Genomic DNA, 18651 nt, shown 5'->3' with positions numbered 1-18651 from the left:
GCGCTTTAATTTCGACATTTTTGGTGTCACAAGAATGAAATTTGTGGGAGTTATTTTTAAGGTTAAATAGTCCATAGAAGTTGCTAAATTTGGGTTAATTTTAATATATCTATATAAGTTATTACCTTTTTTCTTTGTCAAAACATTATTAATTTTTTTGAATTATAAAGTAAACTCGTGTTGTGGAAACCAACATAAGCAGTTTTGCGCCAATGATAACTTAGCAAAGTCTAAATTTATAATGCCACAGCTACGCACTATTGTTTACCTCATTTTTGTTGGTGGGTGTAGGGGAATCATCTTCTTTTTTCTCCATTTGTTTTCTTATCATATGTCCTCTGAAGGATGCTTGAATTTTCGTGGCAGCGTCGCACAATTCTGGAACAATGGAAATTAATACTCCACCGGTTTAATTAAAAAGAGTATTTTAATCAAGTTAAATTCAAACAGTTTTGAGACGTAGACAAAGCGCGCTGGAAATTATATTAACCTTGTTCTAAAACAGCCATTTTTTTCTCTTAACTAAACCCTCTTAATATATGAGGTTGTTTGGAAGAATGGAACGAAAAGCAATCAGTAAAGCCGTTCTATAACTGCGACTGTTTTAAGTTGTGGATTTTGTTGGGTTTCCGGTTCTTGTGCAAACGCCAGATAAAAGCCAATATCGGGTTCTTGTCTAGAAAAACAACACATACCTGTACAATCGTATGTGTAAAATTTGGTTTTATAATGAAATGCCACCGACGAATAAATAATTTCGTTGGGGCGGAATTATTGATTCCCGTAAAAATACGCAACTTTTTTAATTCAACCTACTTTCTATCTATTCCAACGGGCGTCCCAACGGTGGGAAATGAAAAATGTAAAACTCCACACTTCAGACGATCAATGTGACCAGTTTACGTCATGATTTATTTATACAGAAACTGAAAGCGTCACTTTAATAAGATTGTACCTACTTTGTTACGAATTGTGGAAAGTTATTAATGAATCCATCTAGAAGTGTAATAACTTTGGAGTGATAATTTACCGCTTTTACGACTAAACTCACTCAAGTGTACCGACATCTGGAGATTTTTGTGTTGTGCTCAAAATTAGCCGTGTCTTCAGAGAAGCATTGTAAAATGCTCACTTTTATGTCGCTTTTACATCAAAATTCCATTAAATAAAAATTGGAAAGAATTACGACGTTCACTCGTGTGTTTTCCTACAATATATCGTCATGTCCTCAATTTTCAAGTATCACTTTATATGAACATCCCTCTTATTTGGCCACATCCGAGTCGTTTATTGATTGTTTGTTGCTCCATTTTAGTTCACCTGGAAAACTCGCTGTTTGTAACTACAGCTTTGACTGGCCGGCATCATGAGAATTCCCTGTCGCCACGAGCCAAAATCGCCCGAATCGAAAATATCGTGCGATTAAAAAACTCATTCTCAGTTGGCTTGAAAATTGAAAGTCACGTCTTTGATTAAAGAGGATGTTTGCAATGTCAATCTTCAGAAGTGACAGCTGTCAAAGTGACAATTAAGGGCGAGGTTAACTGAGGATGATCACTTTATATTAATTTGTCGCTGTTTGTAACTAAAGCTTTGACTGGCCAGCATCATGAGAATTCCCTGTCGCCACGAGCCAAAATCGCTCGAATCTAAAATATCTAAAAAACTCATCCTCAGTTGGCTTGAAAATTGAAAGTCACGTCTTCGATTGAAGAAGCTGTTTGCAACGTCAATATTTAGAATTGACAGCTGTCAAAGTGACAATTAAGGGCGAGGTTAACTGAGGATGATCGCTTTATATTAAATTGTCGCTGTTTGTAACTAAAGCTTTGACTGGCCAGCATCATGAGAATTCCCTGTCGCCACGAAGCCAAAATCGCTCGGATCTAAAATATCTAAAAAACTCATCCTCAGTTGGCTTGAAAATTGAAAGTCACGTCTTCGATTGAAGAAGCTGTTTGCAACGTCAATATTTAGAATTGACAGCTGTCAAAGTGACAATTAAGGGCGAGGTTAACTGAGGATGATCGCTTTATATTAATTTGTCGTTGTTTGTAACTAAAGCTTTGACTGGCCAGCATCATGAGAATTCCGTCGCCACGAGCCAAAATCGCTCGAATCTAAAATATCTAAAAAATTCATCCTCAGTTGGCTTAAAAATTGAAAGTCACGTCTTTGATTGAAGAAACTGTTTGCAACGTCAATCTTTAGAATTGACAGCTGTCAAAGTGACAGTTAAGGGCAAGGTTAACTGAGGATGATCGCTTTATATTAATTTGTCGCTGTTTGTAACTAAAGGTTTGACTGGCCAGCATCACGAAAATTCCCTGTCGCCACGAGCCAAAATCGCTCGAAAACTAAAATATCTAGAAAACTCATCCTCAGTTGGCTTGAAAATTGAAAGTCACGTCTTTGATTGAAGAAGCTGTTTGCAACGTCAATATTTAGAATTGACAGCTGTCAAAGTGACAATTAAGGGCGAGGTTAACTGAGGATGATCGCTTTATATTAATTTGTCGCTGTTTGTAACTAAAGCTTTGACTGGCCAGCATCATGAGAATTCCCTGTCGCCACGAGCCAAAATCGCTCGAATCTAAAATATCTAAAAAACTCATCCTCAATTGGCTTGAAAATTGAAAGTCACGTCTTTGATTGAAGAAACTGTTTGCAACGTCAGTCTTAAAAATTGACAGCTGTCAAAGTGACAATTAAGGGCGAGGTTAACTGAGGATGATCACTTTATATTAATTTGTCGCTGTTTGTAACTAAAGCTTTGACTGGCCAGCATCATGAGAATTCCCTGTCGCCACGAGCCAAAATCGCTCGAATCTAAAATATCTAAAAAATTCATCCTCAGTTGGCTTGAAAATTGAAACTCACGTCTTTGATTGAAGAAACTGTTTGCAACGTCAATCTTTACAATTGACAGCTGTCAAAGTGACAATTAAGGGCGAGGTTAACTGAGGATGATCGCTTTATATTAATTTGTCGCTGTTTGTAACTAAAGCTTTGACTGGCCAGCATCATGAGAATTCCCTGTCGCCACGAGCCAAAATCGCTCGAATCTAAAATATCTAAAAAATTCATCCTCAGTTGGCTTAAAAATTGAAAGTCACGTCTTTGATTGAAGAAACTGTTTGCAACGTCAATCTTTAGAATTGACAGCTGTCAAAGTGACAGTTAAGGGCAAGGTTAACTGAGGATGATCGCTTTATATTAATTTGTCGCTGTTTGTAACTAAAGCTTTGACTGGCCAGCATCATGAGAATTCCCTGTCGCCACGAGCCAAAATCGCTCGAATCTAAAATATCTAAAAAACTCATCCTCAGTTGGCTTGACAATTGAAAGTCACGTCTTTGATTGAAGAAACTGTTTGCAACGTCAATATTTAGAATTAACAGCTGTCAAAGTGACAATTAAGGGCAAGGTTAACTGAGGATGATCGCTTTATATTAATTTGTTTCCTCTTTCCGAGCGCTGTTAATTTCCATTACCAACTCACACGTCCGGGCGAATATTAACACCAATTATGAAAACTTTCAGGAAAATATGGTCGTTTCGTAATCTGAAATTATCTCGATTTCAAGGCAAATAAATCAATTTTTTATGAGGTGTTCATGCATAATTGAAGCAACAGCGTTTGCATGTTACCTTCGCATTTATTACATACATGAAGTTATCTAGGAATCTTATTGAACTATGTGTGGGATTTTAATTTAATAAACAACAAACTCGACGTGTGAAGCCGTGTCAAAAACATTTCCGATAATAATTAAAATTATTGCCTACTAAAGTTAGGTACCTCGTAAAAATCTGTTATACAAGGTGTTTATAAATGTTTCTAGCATCAAGGGTGGCTATGAAATGTAAAAAAAATTGCCACTCGTTACTAATATGGGTTTAGATTTTTTAACAGACATTTGTAGTTATCATTGAACAAAGTTAGTTTTGAAAACAAACTGTTCAAGTTGAAGTACTTGAAGCCTGAAAATCTAAAATTTTGACACAAAACCGCAGACGTAAAGTGACATTTAAAATAATTGTGAACATAGTTATATTCACTATGAAAACAAAGCGGCAAAATAGCGCATGACAGAAATTCCAAAGCCCCCCTTGATGCTAGAAACATTTATAAACACCTTGTATTTCATCTATAAGTTATTTAATTTTTGAAAAGAAACTATAATACATAAATATGTACATTAAATAAAGGAAATATAACATCAAATTTTCTTAATCAGAAACAACGTAGCTTTATATCTATTCAAAATTTCACTTATTTTGAAAAATATAGAAATGCCTGAAAATTAAGAATATAAAAATTTTATTCTAAACCACTTAACAAAGATATGAACTTGTTTTCATTTTTATTGCAAAATCAACGCAAAATCGACTTTTTCTTATTTAACATAGAATAGTAACCATCACAAAAATATAGGTCAATTAAATAGTAAATTATATAGCAAGTTTTATAAACGTCCTTTTAGTCACGAGTACATTTAGGCACGAGCGGAGCGAGTAATTTATAAAGGAGTTACATACTATATTTTTTCTACGACCTCAAATTGCTACTATACTAAATATTGAAAAATATGAAATACCAACTTTATTATGCGACGTGTTTAAAATGATGGCGACTTAAAACGGTAAGATGTGATAAAATTAATAATTTATTCTAAAATATTTGCGATATTTATCTGTTTGAATTTGGATTTTACTTTTTATTCTTGTCACAGTTTTTAGACGATACTTCGTTAGTCTCTTCATTATTTGAAATTTATTAAATTTATCTTTGACAGTGGAGAGATGCAAATCTAAATGTTTATAAATGTTTCTAGCATCAAGGGTGGCTATGAAATTTCAAATAAATTTGCCGCTCGTTACTAATATGGGTTTAGATTTTTCAACTGACATTTGTAGTTAACCTCAATTATTGAACAAAGTTAGTTTTGAAAACAAACTGTTCAAGTAGTGGTACTTGAAACCTGAAAATCAAAAATTTTGACACAAAACCGTAGACGTAAGTGACATTTGAAATAAATGTGAACATAGTTATATTCGCTATGAAAACAAAGCGGCAAAATGACAGAAATTCCAAAGCCCCCCTTGATGCTAGAAACATTTATAAACACCTTGTAGTTTGAAATTTTCATTGCATACGCGTTTGTTTTCGTAAAGTGCAAGTCAGAGAGTAAGATCACATCCGATTGGTAATAAAACTTTCTTTCAGTGGCAATTTCCTTCAGGTTACTGTTCCTAGGACTTCATGTAATGTGCAATGCGCTTAAGTATTTATTGGGCAAGGAAGTTATCTGGATGCGAAGGAGAATTGGAGAATGTTGCAAATTCTGGTCTTGTAATTGCCTCCACTAAACAGGAAAAGTCTTGAGTTTTTCTACGCAATTTGTCTTTCCACACCTCTAATCTTCATTATTTTTTAAACTTAAAGTAGAACACATCTTTCTTTCTTACCTCTATCGTCGGCGCTAAATTCCTCCTCCAAGTTCTGCGAAGAAGGTGATTTGTCTTCGTGTTTCGCTGGTTGTTTCATAGTTTTTCTAGTTTGATGACCTCGAAAAGCTGCCTGAATTTTCACAGCCGCGCCCTCAAGTTCGGGATCTTGACTTAAGTCTGTTTTCTCGCCTCCTTCGTTTTCTTGGACTTTTGGTAGTACGAAACCGTTCGACGTTAAAGTCACGGTTTTTGCGGATTCTGGCTTTGAATTCTCTGGAACTGGAATAGTTATTCACAGTCGCGTGTGGTAACTTACATTTTACAGCGCGAAATCAGTTTGGGTTTTTCAAAATTCATGAGAACTGTCACATTTGACATTTATAAATATCGTCATCTGTCAATTCTGTCAATTTTGTAGTTGGTGCACAAACAATACACAAGATGGCGCTGTATAAAAAAGTTTCAATATGACTTTAAAAATAGAAATATTGTCTTAATTGAGATAATAGTTTAGGTAAATACGACTTTGGTGATCAATCTTCATTATGATAAAGTGATTTTAATTTATAAACGCATCTGAAGAGCAGACGATTTGGGCACTTTTTACCGCACGGCTAGTGTAAACGTCCAGGGCGCTTGTAAATATAATGTCATTTGAATGTTAATTGGCCGTTTACAATTCATGAGGCCAAAAATGGTTTTATTGAAATAGGATTGGAAATTGTTGCTGTTAGTTATTTACAAGTAATTGTCTATGGCATATCTGAGTTTATTGATTGAGTATTTCTGGGTTATAACCTGTTTAATATTTTAGTAGGAGTGAAGATGCACGTGAATGCCGTTAAAGAAGAATACTTTATTACCTGGCAAGGACATGAGAGTGAAATTTATGTGTTTTAAATAACTCGAACGTTTTTTTAATATTAATCGATCTCTTGTTAGATAAATTTAGAACTCATCTCTAGAATAGATGCTTCACAACAAGATGTTCGCTTAATAGGATCTCTTTCATCAATTTTTTGATTTTATTAGACATTTTGGTTTTTGAAAACTATCAGAATACCAAAATTGTTAGAATTTCATTTTTAGGACAAGCCAAAAATTAAAAAACTAAGGATATAGGAATGAAAATTGCTGGCATTAACTCTTAATTTTTTTTTAATTTGCACTGGAGAAGTGTTTTGCTTAAAAAAAATTTAAGGTTTAAAGGCGGTTTGACACGATCAATTTTTACGAATAAAGAGAATTTGAAAATTTATTTTCAAACAAATATTCTCGTGACAACCAGCGAAATTGAAGAAAATATTTTTGCAAAAAAAATTCACAAATTATTTCACAATAAATTCTGCGCAGTAGCAATGCACCAAGTGAAGAGAATAGAACAAGAAAAAATTTTCTGCATTAATTTTGTGACAAATCTTGAATGTTAATTTGCAAAAAAAATGTGGTCGTGTCAAACCGCCTTTACTGTACAAAAATTTATTGCAACTTGCAAAGTTATAAGGATTGCTCGGTAGTGTTTTTGAAAACTAATTTAATAAGGTTTCCAACGACCTATAAAACTCATCGCTAAGGTAATTATATAAATTTTCATATGCTATTTTGCGTAAAATTCAAAAATTATTTTTTATTGGAATGCATTTTTAAAAAGATAAAGATCTTTCCTTTTAAACGAGGTGACAAATGTTTTGCTATCTCTTATCGTTTAGAAGTTACAGGACAAAAAACATCAAAAATATTAAAAAAAAATTAAACTTTTATTTTTTGGCAGTTTAAAGAAAATTAAAAAAAATCAATAGCATTGCTTAAAAAAATAATTTATAGATACGTGTATTGAGTTTTAAAATAACTTTAATGCTAACACAGCCCACAATAGTACATTTCAGAAAATTTCTTGATGATGAAGAGTTTGCTTACAAATCAAAAAAAATTAGAGGGTAGAAATTTTTGAAATAAATTGTTCAGAATTTTTTGGAAATCACAATAAGTAACTATTTAACACAAAAACTCGCCAATCTGTTGAAAGCCAAAATGGGGAGGTGGATGTCACTGAAAATCTATTTTTTGCATCTTCACTTGAACTTTTTTCCGGATATCCTGGTGGTAGAAACCGATAAATATTATAAATTTTACGAAAATTACATATACTTAGGCGAAACAATTATCTAGATTGATACGAAAGCGTCTTAAAATTCATTTAAATTATAAAAAACTCGACCAACAACTTTTTAACAGTTGTTGGATAATTTTTATCAACGATCTTCCATTCTGACCAGTGAAACCATTAAGAAACGCCAGATTAACGGAAAAACCACAATTTTGTGGGTATTGAAACAAAAATGTTTACAAAATCCTCAAAAGTAAACAAGACATTTTCTTCTCCAAACGTTATAAAAAGTCACTATTTTTTAATAGTGTTTAGACAATAAAGTAGGCAATTTTGTTATAAATAATGAAAAGCGTCCGCTGTTAAGAAAACACTTTTTCTGCCTAGGCAAATCTTAACTTTGAAACCCTTTGAAACCAATCTTTTTCACAATAAATGTTATTAATGACAACTACATGCATAGCCATCCATGTTTATAGTTGAATTTGCGTTTACTCATTGTCGGTCGTAGAACTGAATCATTCGTTTGGAGAAAAATTAGTCAGTATTTTTGCTATTTGACCAAAAAGTGGCTTCTGCTGTTTCGCAATTTTGCATCGCTCGGTTACGTTACGTTTCGCCTCGCTACTGCAATTTAGTTGCTTGACAAAAAGTACCACTTTTCTGCCGTATGACAAAATCTACTATCGTCCTAATCACAAAAAATAATAGATTACTATAATAAACTTGTTTAACAGCGCGTTAGAAAACAAAGATCTCAACCGTTATAATGACGTATTAAAATAAAAAATCAAAGGACCGACCAATTTAGGAGTTGTAAGCAATTTTTTTGAAAATTTTTCTTCAGTTTTTCTCAAATATCTTGGCAAAAATTGACACTCCCTGCAACTTTTATAGTTCGTTGGGAAGCTAATTTAATTACCATTCCAATGATATATTATAGTTTCATGATTTTGCACGTTAACGGGGTACTAAAAAAAATTATTTTACAAACATGTCTGAGTCCTGACCTGATGGAGCAAAACGGGCTTCGGATTTAGAATCAGGGGCCAATTGTACAAGGTGTTTATAAATGTTTCTAGCATCAAGGGTGGCTATAAAATGTCAAAGAAATTTGCCGCTTATTACAAATGTGGGTTTAGATTTTTCAACTGACATTTGTTGTTAACCTCAATCATGGAGTAAAGTAAGTTTTGGAAAAAAAAATTCTTTTAGTGGTTTGAACCCTGAAAATCATAAACTTGGACACAAAACCGTAATTGAAACGTCGTGGATATAAGTGACATTATACAGGGTGATTTTTAAAAAACCGCAGGCTTTGCAGAATTTTTATTTATAAACCAATTTCAAAAATTAAAAAAACAAATTAAATATTTTTTAATTTACTATAAACTGATGATTTTAGAATTTTTCTAAATGTCTTAGTATCTTTTGGGCGATATTCAACTTTCTTATTTTAAATTGGCACGCATATTTTTATTGCATAATTTGGAAGATATTAATTTTCTTGATTCAGAAATGTGTAATATGTGCTAATTTTACAAAAAATATTTTAAAAAAAATTATCAAAATTGAAATAAATTGGCAATAAAATATAGGTGCATGGTGTCAATTATGCAATGAAAAAAACGGGATGGCGTTTCAACAGTATTTTAATTAAATTAGGTAGATGTTTTTTCTGATTTGTTATTATTATTGTCTTTTGTTTTAATATTTTAATATAAATTAATATCTTCCAAATTATGAAAAAAAAGAAATATATGGGTGCCAATTTAAAAGAAAGTTGAATATCGCCCAAAAGATACTAAGACATTTAGAAAAATTCTAAAATTATCAGTTTATAAATAAAAATTATAATTTTAATAAATAAATAATTTTCGAGATTGTTATGTTCACTATAAAGACAAAGCGGCAAAATAGTGCATGACAGGAATTCCAGAGCTACCGTTGATGCTAGAAACATTTATAAACACCTTGTACTTTAGAAATGGTTTTCCATTGCTCCAGAACAAAGTTTGTCCCAAATTTGTTGACTATTGTTTAAATTAATTAAATTGAATTAAATTTTCCAACCTGAATTCAAAGAATTGGAAAAGAGAACTAAACACTAAAGAAAGAATTTCAAGGTATTGAAATGATCTAAAAGAGTCTAACACATCTAGAAGAATCAATAGAATTCGAAGGATCTAAAGAGAAAAACATTAGAAAAAAACAAGGAAAGAAACTGGAATGAATGTAACGCAGTTAAAAACTGCCGGAAATTCAGAAATGGTTTCCCATTTCCACCGTAATTTATTATGAGACTCGAATTTATCGATTTTTCATTATTAATTTACACACTCACAAAATCATTTTCAAAACATTTTTTACAAACTCTTCAGAACAAATTTCGACTTTTAACTTCGCAGTTCTCTCATGTAAATTTCTTCAACTCGTACTTTCCAGGTTCATTTCGAAATTTTCAGTTTATCGCCAAACACAAATGTTTTATTCCCACTTGATCCAGAGTCTTGCTTTTTCTCATCCAATAAACTTAAAGCTGTATGCAGTGCACTTTATTGATTGTGAGTTTTCTGGGTAATTGTTGTTTAATATTTGATAACCTTTCAGTCAAGGATAAGTTCATGCTCGAATCAGTAAAAGCATGTAGAAAATTAAAACGAAAGCGAAAGTAGTTAAATAAATGCAATCAGTAAACAAATTCAACTCAAACTCTTTTACATGTAAAACAGTGGAATTTAAAATTGCTTTTTTCGAATTTGCCGCTTTAATAGGTCCATTAGAGTACTCAATTTGGGGTCGTTTATAGGTATCTATACTATATTTCAGAATTATTGACATCTCGGTAGGCCATGCCTGTGTAAAACGCCTCTAACAATGTGAACGACTTTTAGCATTTTGGTTCTAAAACTGTCAATGTAACATTTTGAGGTTATGAAGTAAATTACGTTTTTAAGCTAATGGATTGATATTTTAATCAGATTCTGAATCTACCATAATAACACAGATTTCTAAGATTCTAAGTTGACGTGACACACATTACATACACATAGGGATAAATATAAATCTAAAAACACTAAATACGCTTATATTAAAAGATTCTGCCAACATAAATTTGAATTTCCAAGGCACACTGATATGTCAATAATTCTCAAGTCAATAATTCTGAAGAGAACTCAAAGTAGAAAATTTTGTTTTTTAAGAATTGGCAGAACTAATTAGTCGGACTGTCACGTGTTTCCTGTCAAGTTCTTGGTCAATTTGGATTTTACGATTCGTGTTTAATAAATTGCTGCGTGAATAAAAAATGTATCAATATAATTGAATTGTCCTTTGCGGTCAACAATAATTGTACCTAAATATAATAGATGTGAGGTTAGGTTACGTTAAGTCAAAATTCAGTGACAGTGAAACTCAATAAATGTCAAATTTAAAATTGAATTTGAAAATCAAGTGGCAAGTCGTGGTTACAAAACCATTACCAATCGTGTAAAACGCAAACTCTTAATTTTTTATTAAAAAAAGGTGCAAATTCGAAAAAATAGTATAAAGGACTTGTTTTATAATGGCACAGTTTTTTAATATACTGTTATTTTTCCAAGTATTAAAACAACGTCATTATGAATTCATTTGTTCCACCATCTTTAGCAACGGCAATCAAAACTAATAATAATCGTCTTTTGTCCCCAAAAATTTCATTGTTTAAATGTGGATTAATCAAACACAATTCGAAATGATTAAAATTGTGTCTATTTGGGCCCGAGGAAAGCCAAGGTCACAGTCAGTTTATTTCTCGATCGAACATTCAGCCCTGCTCTGATTCCTTCGTGACGTCACCGGATATGACCACACCATTTATTACAATCAACTGATAGCAATTTGCTTAATTTTACACTTTGCTGTCGAAAAACTAATTTAATTTTGATTGTTGCTACTAGCTTCCCCCTAAATTTTAGAATTTCGGTTCTTGCAACAAAGGTTCTTTGTGCCCGGCTAATAAAGGAGCTTATTAAGCGTTTTAGGTCAAGAAAGTGGATGACCTAGTTTTTCCGTTTTACTTGAACTTGATTGAGATAACATTATGGTGATTGCTAACTTTACTTTTACAGCGAAATACAGAAATTTCTTCGGCGCTTTCGGCGACATTATCTGGGGATTCTGGGATTTGTTTTTCACTTTAGTCATAAATGACGTTGATGTACTGTTCCGGAACTGTCGTTTATTTTTTTCACAAACGATTTGTTTTCTGGTTTAAAGCCAAAGTTCGGTGAAAGAAACATGAAAATAATAGCACAGGGCGGTAATAAAGTCATTACTTTGTGTTATCCGAGTTGTTTGTGAACGCCAAAAAATCTTTCTTCTCACATGCAGTTCCTTTCCTTTGTGTTATATTGATTATATTATTAGCCAGACCCTTGACTTTATCCTTGTACATAGGCTGCATTAGCAATTCGAGGACATTAAAAGTGTATTAACTTAATTCCTAATGACACAGTAAACTATAAAGTCCAGCTCATTACTATCAGTCATTTTCGAAAATTTTTGGGTGTAAATCAGGCTTTCAAATCTTTAGGGAGAAAATTAGGGGAAAATTGAATGTAACGATTTTTGAGGTTAACATGTTGTCAAAGTTGAGTGTATTAATAACTAACTAATTAAACATTTGTTGCAACAGGAAGTTTTTAATAGAGATTTAACAAGTCGATTAGCTTCTACGCATGCCACAATTGCGTCAAGGTCAAACGCTCTTACTGCCAATTGTTACCGATAAAAATTGCTAGGGGCTGCTGCCAACTTAACTTTTAAATTAGTGGATCGATAGCAATGAGCTCTGGTAGTGAGAGTTTGAATGACAGAAAAGTCACTAAATCTACGCGATAAAAAGTGTACCATACGCGCGAAATTTAAAATAACAAAATAACCCTAGTTACTGACAACCCTGTCAACCCATTTCGCGTAGGAATTTAGTGTTTTTAGTGTATTTTGTAGCATAATTTGCTGCCAACCTATATGTCAACTGTCGAAATCTCCCAATCTCTCACCGGATATACTATATAGATCTCTGTTCTTTTTTTATCATCACACTTTAATGACCAATTTTCGCTTATCTTAATGTTAAATTTAATTAATTTGGGCCCCGACGCTTTATGCTTTCTTGCACACAGTTATAAATTTTGCTTACATGTCATATATCACCGCTTTTCATCTACATTTCGGTACGTAAATGTTACAAACTGATTGCATGTAGATTTCTGAAAAATATGTAAAAACGAGTTATGGATACTGATCAGTGTGGACTTTATGAAAAATTCTTCCATGACAACTGCTTGCTTTTAATTTGTAGAGTACTATTGTACAAGGTGTTTATAAATGTTTCTAGCTCTGGAATTCCTGTCGGACGCTATTTTGCCGCTTTGTTTTCATAGTGAATATAACTATCTTGAAAGTTATTTATATTGTTATTTACATCAATGACGTTTCAGTTACAGTTTTGTGTCCAAGATTTTGATTTTCAGGTTTTAAACCACAACTAGAACAGTTTTTTTTTACTTACTTTGCGCCATGATTGAGGTTAACTACAAATGTCAGGTGAAAAATCGAAACCCACATTTGTAATGAGCGGCAAATTTCTCTGACATTTTATAACCATCATGCTAGAAACATTTATAATTTGGAAGATATTAATTTTCTTGATTCAGAAATGTGTAGTAGTTTTACTTTTACAAAAAATATTTAAAAAAAAAATATTAAAAATGATAAAATTTAGGCAATAAAAGTTAATGAAATCTAGGTGTGTGGTGTCAAATAACACAATACCGTTATTGTAATGTCAAAAAGCAGCAAATAACAGAAAGGATTGGCAATCTTTTTTGAAATTATCAATAACAAAAGACAGTAATAATTACAAATCAGAAAAAACATCTACCTAATTTAATTAAAATACTGTTGAAACGCCATCTAGTTTTTTTCATTGCACAATTGACACCATGCACCTAGATTTTATTGCCAATTTATTTCAATTTTGATATTTTTTTTAAAAATATTTTTTGTAAAATTAGCACATATTACACATTTCTGAATCAAGAAAATTAATATCTTCCAAATTATGCAAAAAAAATATGCGTGCCAATTTAAAATAAGAAAGTTGAATATCGCCCAAAAGATACTAAGACATTTAGAAAAATTCTAAAATCATCGGTTTATAGTAAATTAAAAAACATTTAATTTGTTTTTTTAATTTTTGAAATTGGTTTATAAATAAAAATTCTGCAAAGCCTGCGGTTTTTTAAAAAACACCCTGTATAATGTCACTTATATCCACGACGATTCAATTACGGTTTTGTGTCCAAGTTTATGATTTTCAGGGTTCAAACCACTAAAAGAATTTTTTTTCCAAAACTTACTTTACTCCATGATTGAGGTTAACAACAAATGTCAGTTGAAAAATCTAAACCCACATTTGTAATAAGCGGCAAATTTCTTTGACATTTTATAGCCACCCTTGATGCTAGAAACATTTATAAACACCTTGTACAATTGGCCCCTGATTCTAAATCCGAAGCCCGTTTTGCTCCATCAGGTCAGGACTCAGACATGTTTGTAAAATAATTTTTTTTTAGTACCCCGTTAACGTGCAAAATCATGAAACTATAATATATCATTGGAATGGTAATTAAATTAGCTTCCCAACGAACTATAAAAGTTGCAGAGAGTGTTAGTTTTTGCCAAGATATTTGAGAAAAACTGAAGAAAAATTTTCAAAAAAATTTGCTTACAACTCCTAAATTGGTCCTTTGATTTTTTATCTTAATACGTCATTATAACGGTTGAGATCTTTGTTTTCTAACGCGCTGTTAAACAAGTTTATTATAGTGATCTATTTTTTTTTTGTGATTAGGACGATAGTAGATTTTGTCATACGGCAGAAAAGTGGTACTTTTTGTCAAGCAACTAAATTGCAGTAGCGAGGCGAAACGTAACGTAACCGAGCGATGCAAAATTGCGAAACAGCAGAAGCCACTTTTTGGTCAAATAGCAAAAATACTGACTAATTTTTCTCCAAACGAATGATTCAGTTCTACGACCGACAATGAGTAAACGCAAATTGAACTATAAACATGGATGGCTATGCATGCAGTTGTCATTAATAACATTTATTGTGAAAAAGATTGGTTTCAAAGGGTTTCAAAGTTAAGATTTGCCTAGGCAGAAAAAGTGTTTTCTTAACAGCGGGCGCTTTTCATTATTTATAACAAAATTGCCGACTTTATTGTCTAAAAACTATTAAAAAATAGTGACTTTTTGCAACGTTTGGAGAAAAAAATGTCTTGTTTACTTTTGAAGATTTTGTAAACATTTTTGTTTCAATACCCACAAAATTGTGGTTTTTCCGTTAATCTGGCGTTTCTTAATGATTTCACTGGTCAGAATGGAAGATCATTGATAAAAATTATCCAACAACTGTTAAAAAGTTGTTGGTCGAGTTTTTTATAATTTAAATGAATTTTAAGACGCTTTCGTATCAATCTAGATAAATGTTTCGCCTAAGTATATGTAATTTTATCGGTTTCTACCACCAGAATATCCGGAAAAATAGTTCAAGTGAAGATGCAAAAAATAGATTTTCAGTGACATCCACCTCCCATTTTGGCTTTCAACAGATTGGCGAGTTTTTGTGTTTAATAGTTACTTATTGTGATTTCCAAAAAATTCTGAACAATTTATTTCAAAAATTTCCACCCTCTAATTTTTTTTGATTTGTAAGCAAACTCTTCATCATCAAGAAATTTTCTAAAATGTACTATTGTGCGCTGCGTTAGCATTGAAGTTATTTTAAAACTCAATACGTATCTATAAATTATTTTTAAGGAAAGCTATTGATTTTTTTTGAAATTGCCAAGAAATAAAAAAAGTTTTTTTAAATTTCCGCAATGTTTTTTGTCCTGTAACTTCTAAACGTTTAAAAGGCAAGATTTAATCGTTTTATAATGCATTCCAATAAAAAATAATTCTTGAGTTTTATGCAAAATTGCATATTGAAAATATGATGATTTATTAAATTTAATTTAATTTAATTAAAATTATTTATTTGCTCCATGATTGAGGTTAACTACAAATGTCAGGTGAAAAATCTAAACCCACATTTCTAATGGGCGGCAAGTTTCTTTGACATTTCATAGCCACCCGTGACGCTAGAAACATTTATAAACACCTTATATACATTTGCATATTGCCTTCATGTTCATAAACTGCATAATATTGAGATCCTTTTTAATTAAGTGCATTGGTATCACTGTGCCTGTATATTTTATTAGATAACGTTATCGAGGCAGAATGTGCTTGTGTCCTCTCTTAATGGAAATTTGAAGTTTTGCTCAGAATACATAAAAACCGACTTTAAAAGCATGTTGACGATAAGTTACATTTGCACAGTTTTCCGCTGCATAATTGCCATTGTTGTTTGATTAACATTTGTACGATTTTCTTATCATTTTACTAGCGGCAGTAAAAACCGAAAATAAGAACTAATTATTGACTTACCGACTGGTAACAAGCAACCATTTTATAGCCCAATTTACGCTGCAGCGTTCAGAATTTAATAAAAGCATGTACCATAAATTAATTGAAAATACCAAAGCTCAAAACAGTATCATTATTAAACTGTCTAGCCGTATTGAGTCTTGAGTGAAATTTAATCAGAGCGGCGAATTTAATTTCATTATAAGAAAAATTCTAAGCAATTGTGAAACTGATTCAATGCTTTTAACATTCACTCTCCTAAAATCGATGAAACTTCCGCAGAGCTAGACATGAATGTCAATTCAATTAATGACATTTTTATGTAAAAACATTTCAAAGTTTCAAATGTAGATGGATTGCCTATGGCATTTGGGGGATGCAACATTTACATCGTCCAAAAATGTCAAATATTTTGCCCTTTTGGAAATAAATAAAAAACGCTTCGACATCAAAAGATAACGTTCAATCTCCATTAATTTGGTAAAGTTCAAAGGTTTTAAGAGCCTTGGAAGCTGCATTAAGAGTTTTGTGGTTGAGAATGAAACTGAATTCGTAATCAGGAAAAACTGGTTTGATTAGGTGTACGAAAATATGCAAAGGATTTTGTTGAAAAATCGCCTTGCTGTTAGATGCATGTCTAATCCCGTTTCGTGCCAACAGAAAAAAATTACCATGAAATTGAGTTTAAGGCAATAAATTTTAAGTTTATTTTGATTACATTTTGATTCAAATTGAGCAGAATTATAAATAAAATATGTATCGATCAGATGTTGATATTATTGAATTAAATATTTCGTCAATGAACTCTATTCACCTTCTGAAGATAATTTAAAATAATAATAATATAACTACGATTCACTAATTAATAATAACACGCCTATTGGAGAAATTCAATCGAAAAAAATAAAAAACCACAATCACATAAATCCGCCTTTTCGTCTCGATGTAAACAAGTCGAAACCTACGTGTACCAACGCAATAACACTACATTTATTACCCATCTGTTTCATTCCAATCCAATTACCCTAATGAAATCGTTTATAATGTTGCCACCCTAAATTCTACCAGTCTATAAATAGAAATGCTGGACTCACCCTAACGCCACTCGATAACTCACTCTTCACTTGGGAATTTATTTTAGTATGGCAAATTTTCAGCATTCTCGCATTATATAGAACCGAATAAGCGTCCGCTACAATCACAGACACGCCGCTTATATCCTGAGCTTTTGCAGGATTGTGTTGAAGCTTCTAGGGGAGTACGTCGTCGAATAGAAAGGACGAGTGACGTATACTCCCCTTCGGATAAAGTCGAGTTGGCTCGTCTACTCAGTCCTGGCTTTATTTAATAATTTTGTTGCAGAAAAGGCGGAATTCGGTGGTTTTTGTCGATACTAATTAATTATAGAAAAAAGAGGAAATTGTAGTGGAGGTGTCTTTCAAATTCAGGTTAATTTTAATGAAATGTGGCGAGGGTTCGGGGGTGGGAAAATCGCCGCCGAAATTATTCTTTTAGATTTTGGGAAAATTTTGTGGTTTCCGTTTTTAGTTTGTTTGGTTGAATCAAAGGTTCAATGTCAAACAGAATTATTTATAAAATGCTCGATAAGAGCATATAAAACTGTCTTCGATATGAAGCGCAACTTTACAAATGAGCAGGCAAATTTATAACATGCAAATAACAGTGATAACTAATTTATAATGGGTCGAAACATCAAAAATCTTATCTTTAAAAATTATATTTTAATTTTCTGCCACCATGCAAATTACAAAACTCAATCCCTTGATAGTCAAGTAACTCTAATCTTAAGTTTGTTTTGCTCCATCAGGTCCGGATTCAGAGATATTTTTGAAAATAGTTATTTGTGTACCAAGGTCAAAAAGTGCTTCTTTTTTGGCCGAGCCTTTTTTTAATGGCCGAGGCGAGGGTAAAATGGCACTTTTTAGATTTTTTAGGCGACATCATTAAATTTACAAATTAATTAATATTTATTTATGATTTATTGATTTAATCATTTATAACAACTAATTAATTGTAAATATTTATGAATCCTTGCATTTTACAGCAGTTTGTCGATTTGATTTTACTCAAACAATTATAAAATTGGGGATAATGTCGGTATCTTGATGTAATATGCAAAACTATGGATAGATGGCGCCACCATAGATTGGCCAAAAATGTTTGCGGCCAGAAAAGACTTACTTTTAAGCCGCTTTTGAGACCTAAAAATTCCATTTTTAGTTTAAGTCGCCTAAAAAAAGTATTTTTTAAGGTTCTACTGTACAAAAATTAGTTTATTTCACTTTTTCTTAAAAACTCGCAAATTATGTGATTGCTTGACAGTGTTTTGAAAAGCTAATTTAATGACTTATAATCCTCATCGCTAAGTTAAATACTTTCTATGATATTTTTGAAAAACTGAACGTTTTTAGTAATTTTCATATACAATTTGCCATATGTATAACTCAAGAATTATTGCATCTATTTGTTATTGTAATGCATCATTGAAAAGACTGAGATCTTGTCTTTTTGCCTCGCTAATAAATGCATTATTATCTCTTATTGCTTAG

The 18651-nt window shown here is 32.0% G+C and overlaps 1 protein-coding gene across 1 annotated transcript in view; it reads right to left on the bottom strand.

Moving 5' to 3' along the window:
- The window catches only part of LOC148178147 (uncharacterized), a 36161-nt gene that overhangs the window by 13638 nt on the left and 3872 nt on the right, over window positions 1-18651 (bottom strand). The window contains exons 3-4 of the mRNA XM_088031301.1: window positions 5473-5733; window positions 269-378 (exon numbers count right to left, since the gene is read on the bottom strand). Coding sequence (XP_087887427.1) covers window positions 269-378; window positions 5473-5733 — 371 coding nt within the window. The remainder of the gene's footprint in view (window positions 1-268; window positions 379-5472; window positions 5734-18651) is intronic.

Source organism: Gnatocerus cornutus, chromosome 2 (genome assembly GCF_029298725.1).
Source record: "Gnatocerus cornutus isolate USDA-ARS CGAHR chromosome 2, icGnaCorn1.1, whole genome shotgun sequence".
NCBI classification, from domain to species: Eukaryota; Metazoa; Arthropoda; class Insecta; order Coleoptera; family Tenebrionidae; genus Gnatocerus; species Gnatocerus cornutus.
Note: the sequence above shows the minus strand (reverse complement) of the source record. Positions and strands in the feature narration are given on the sequence as shown.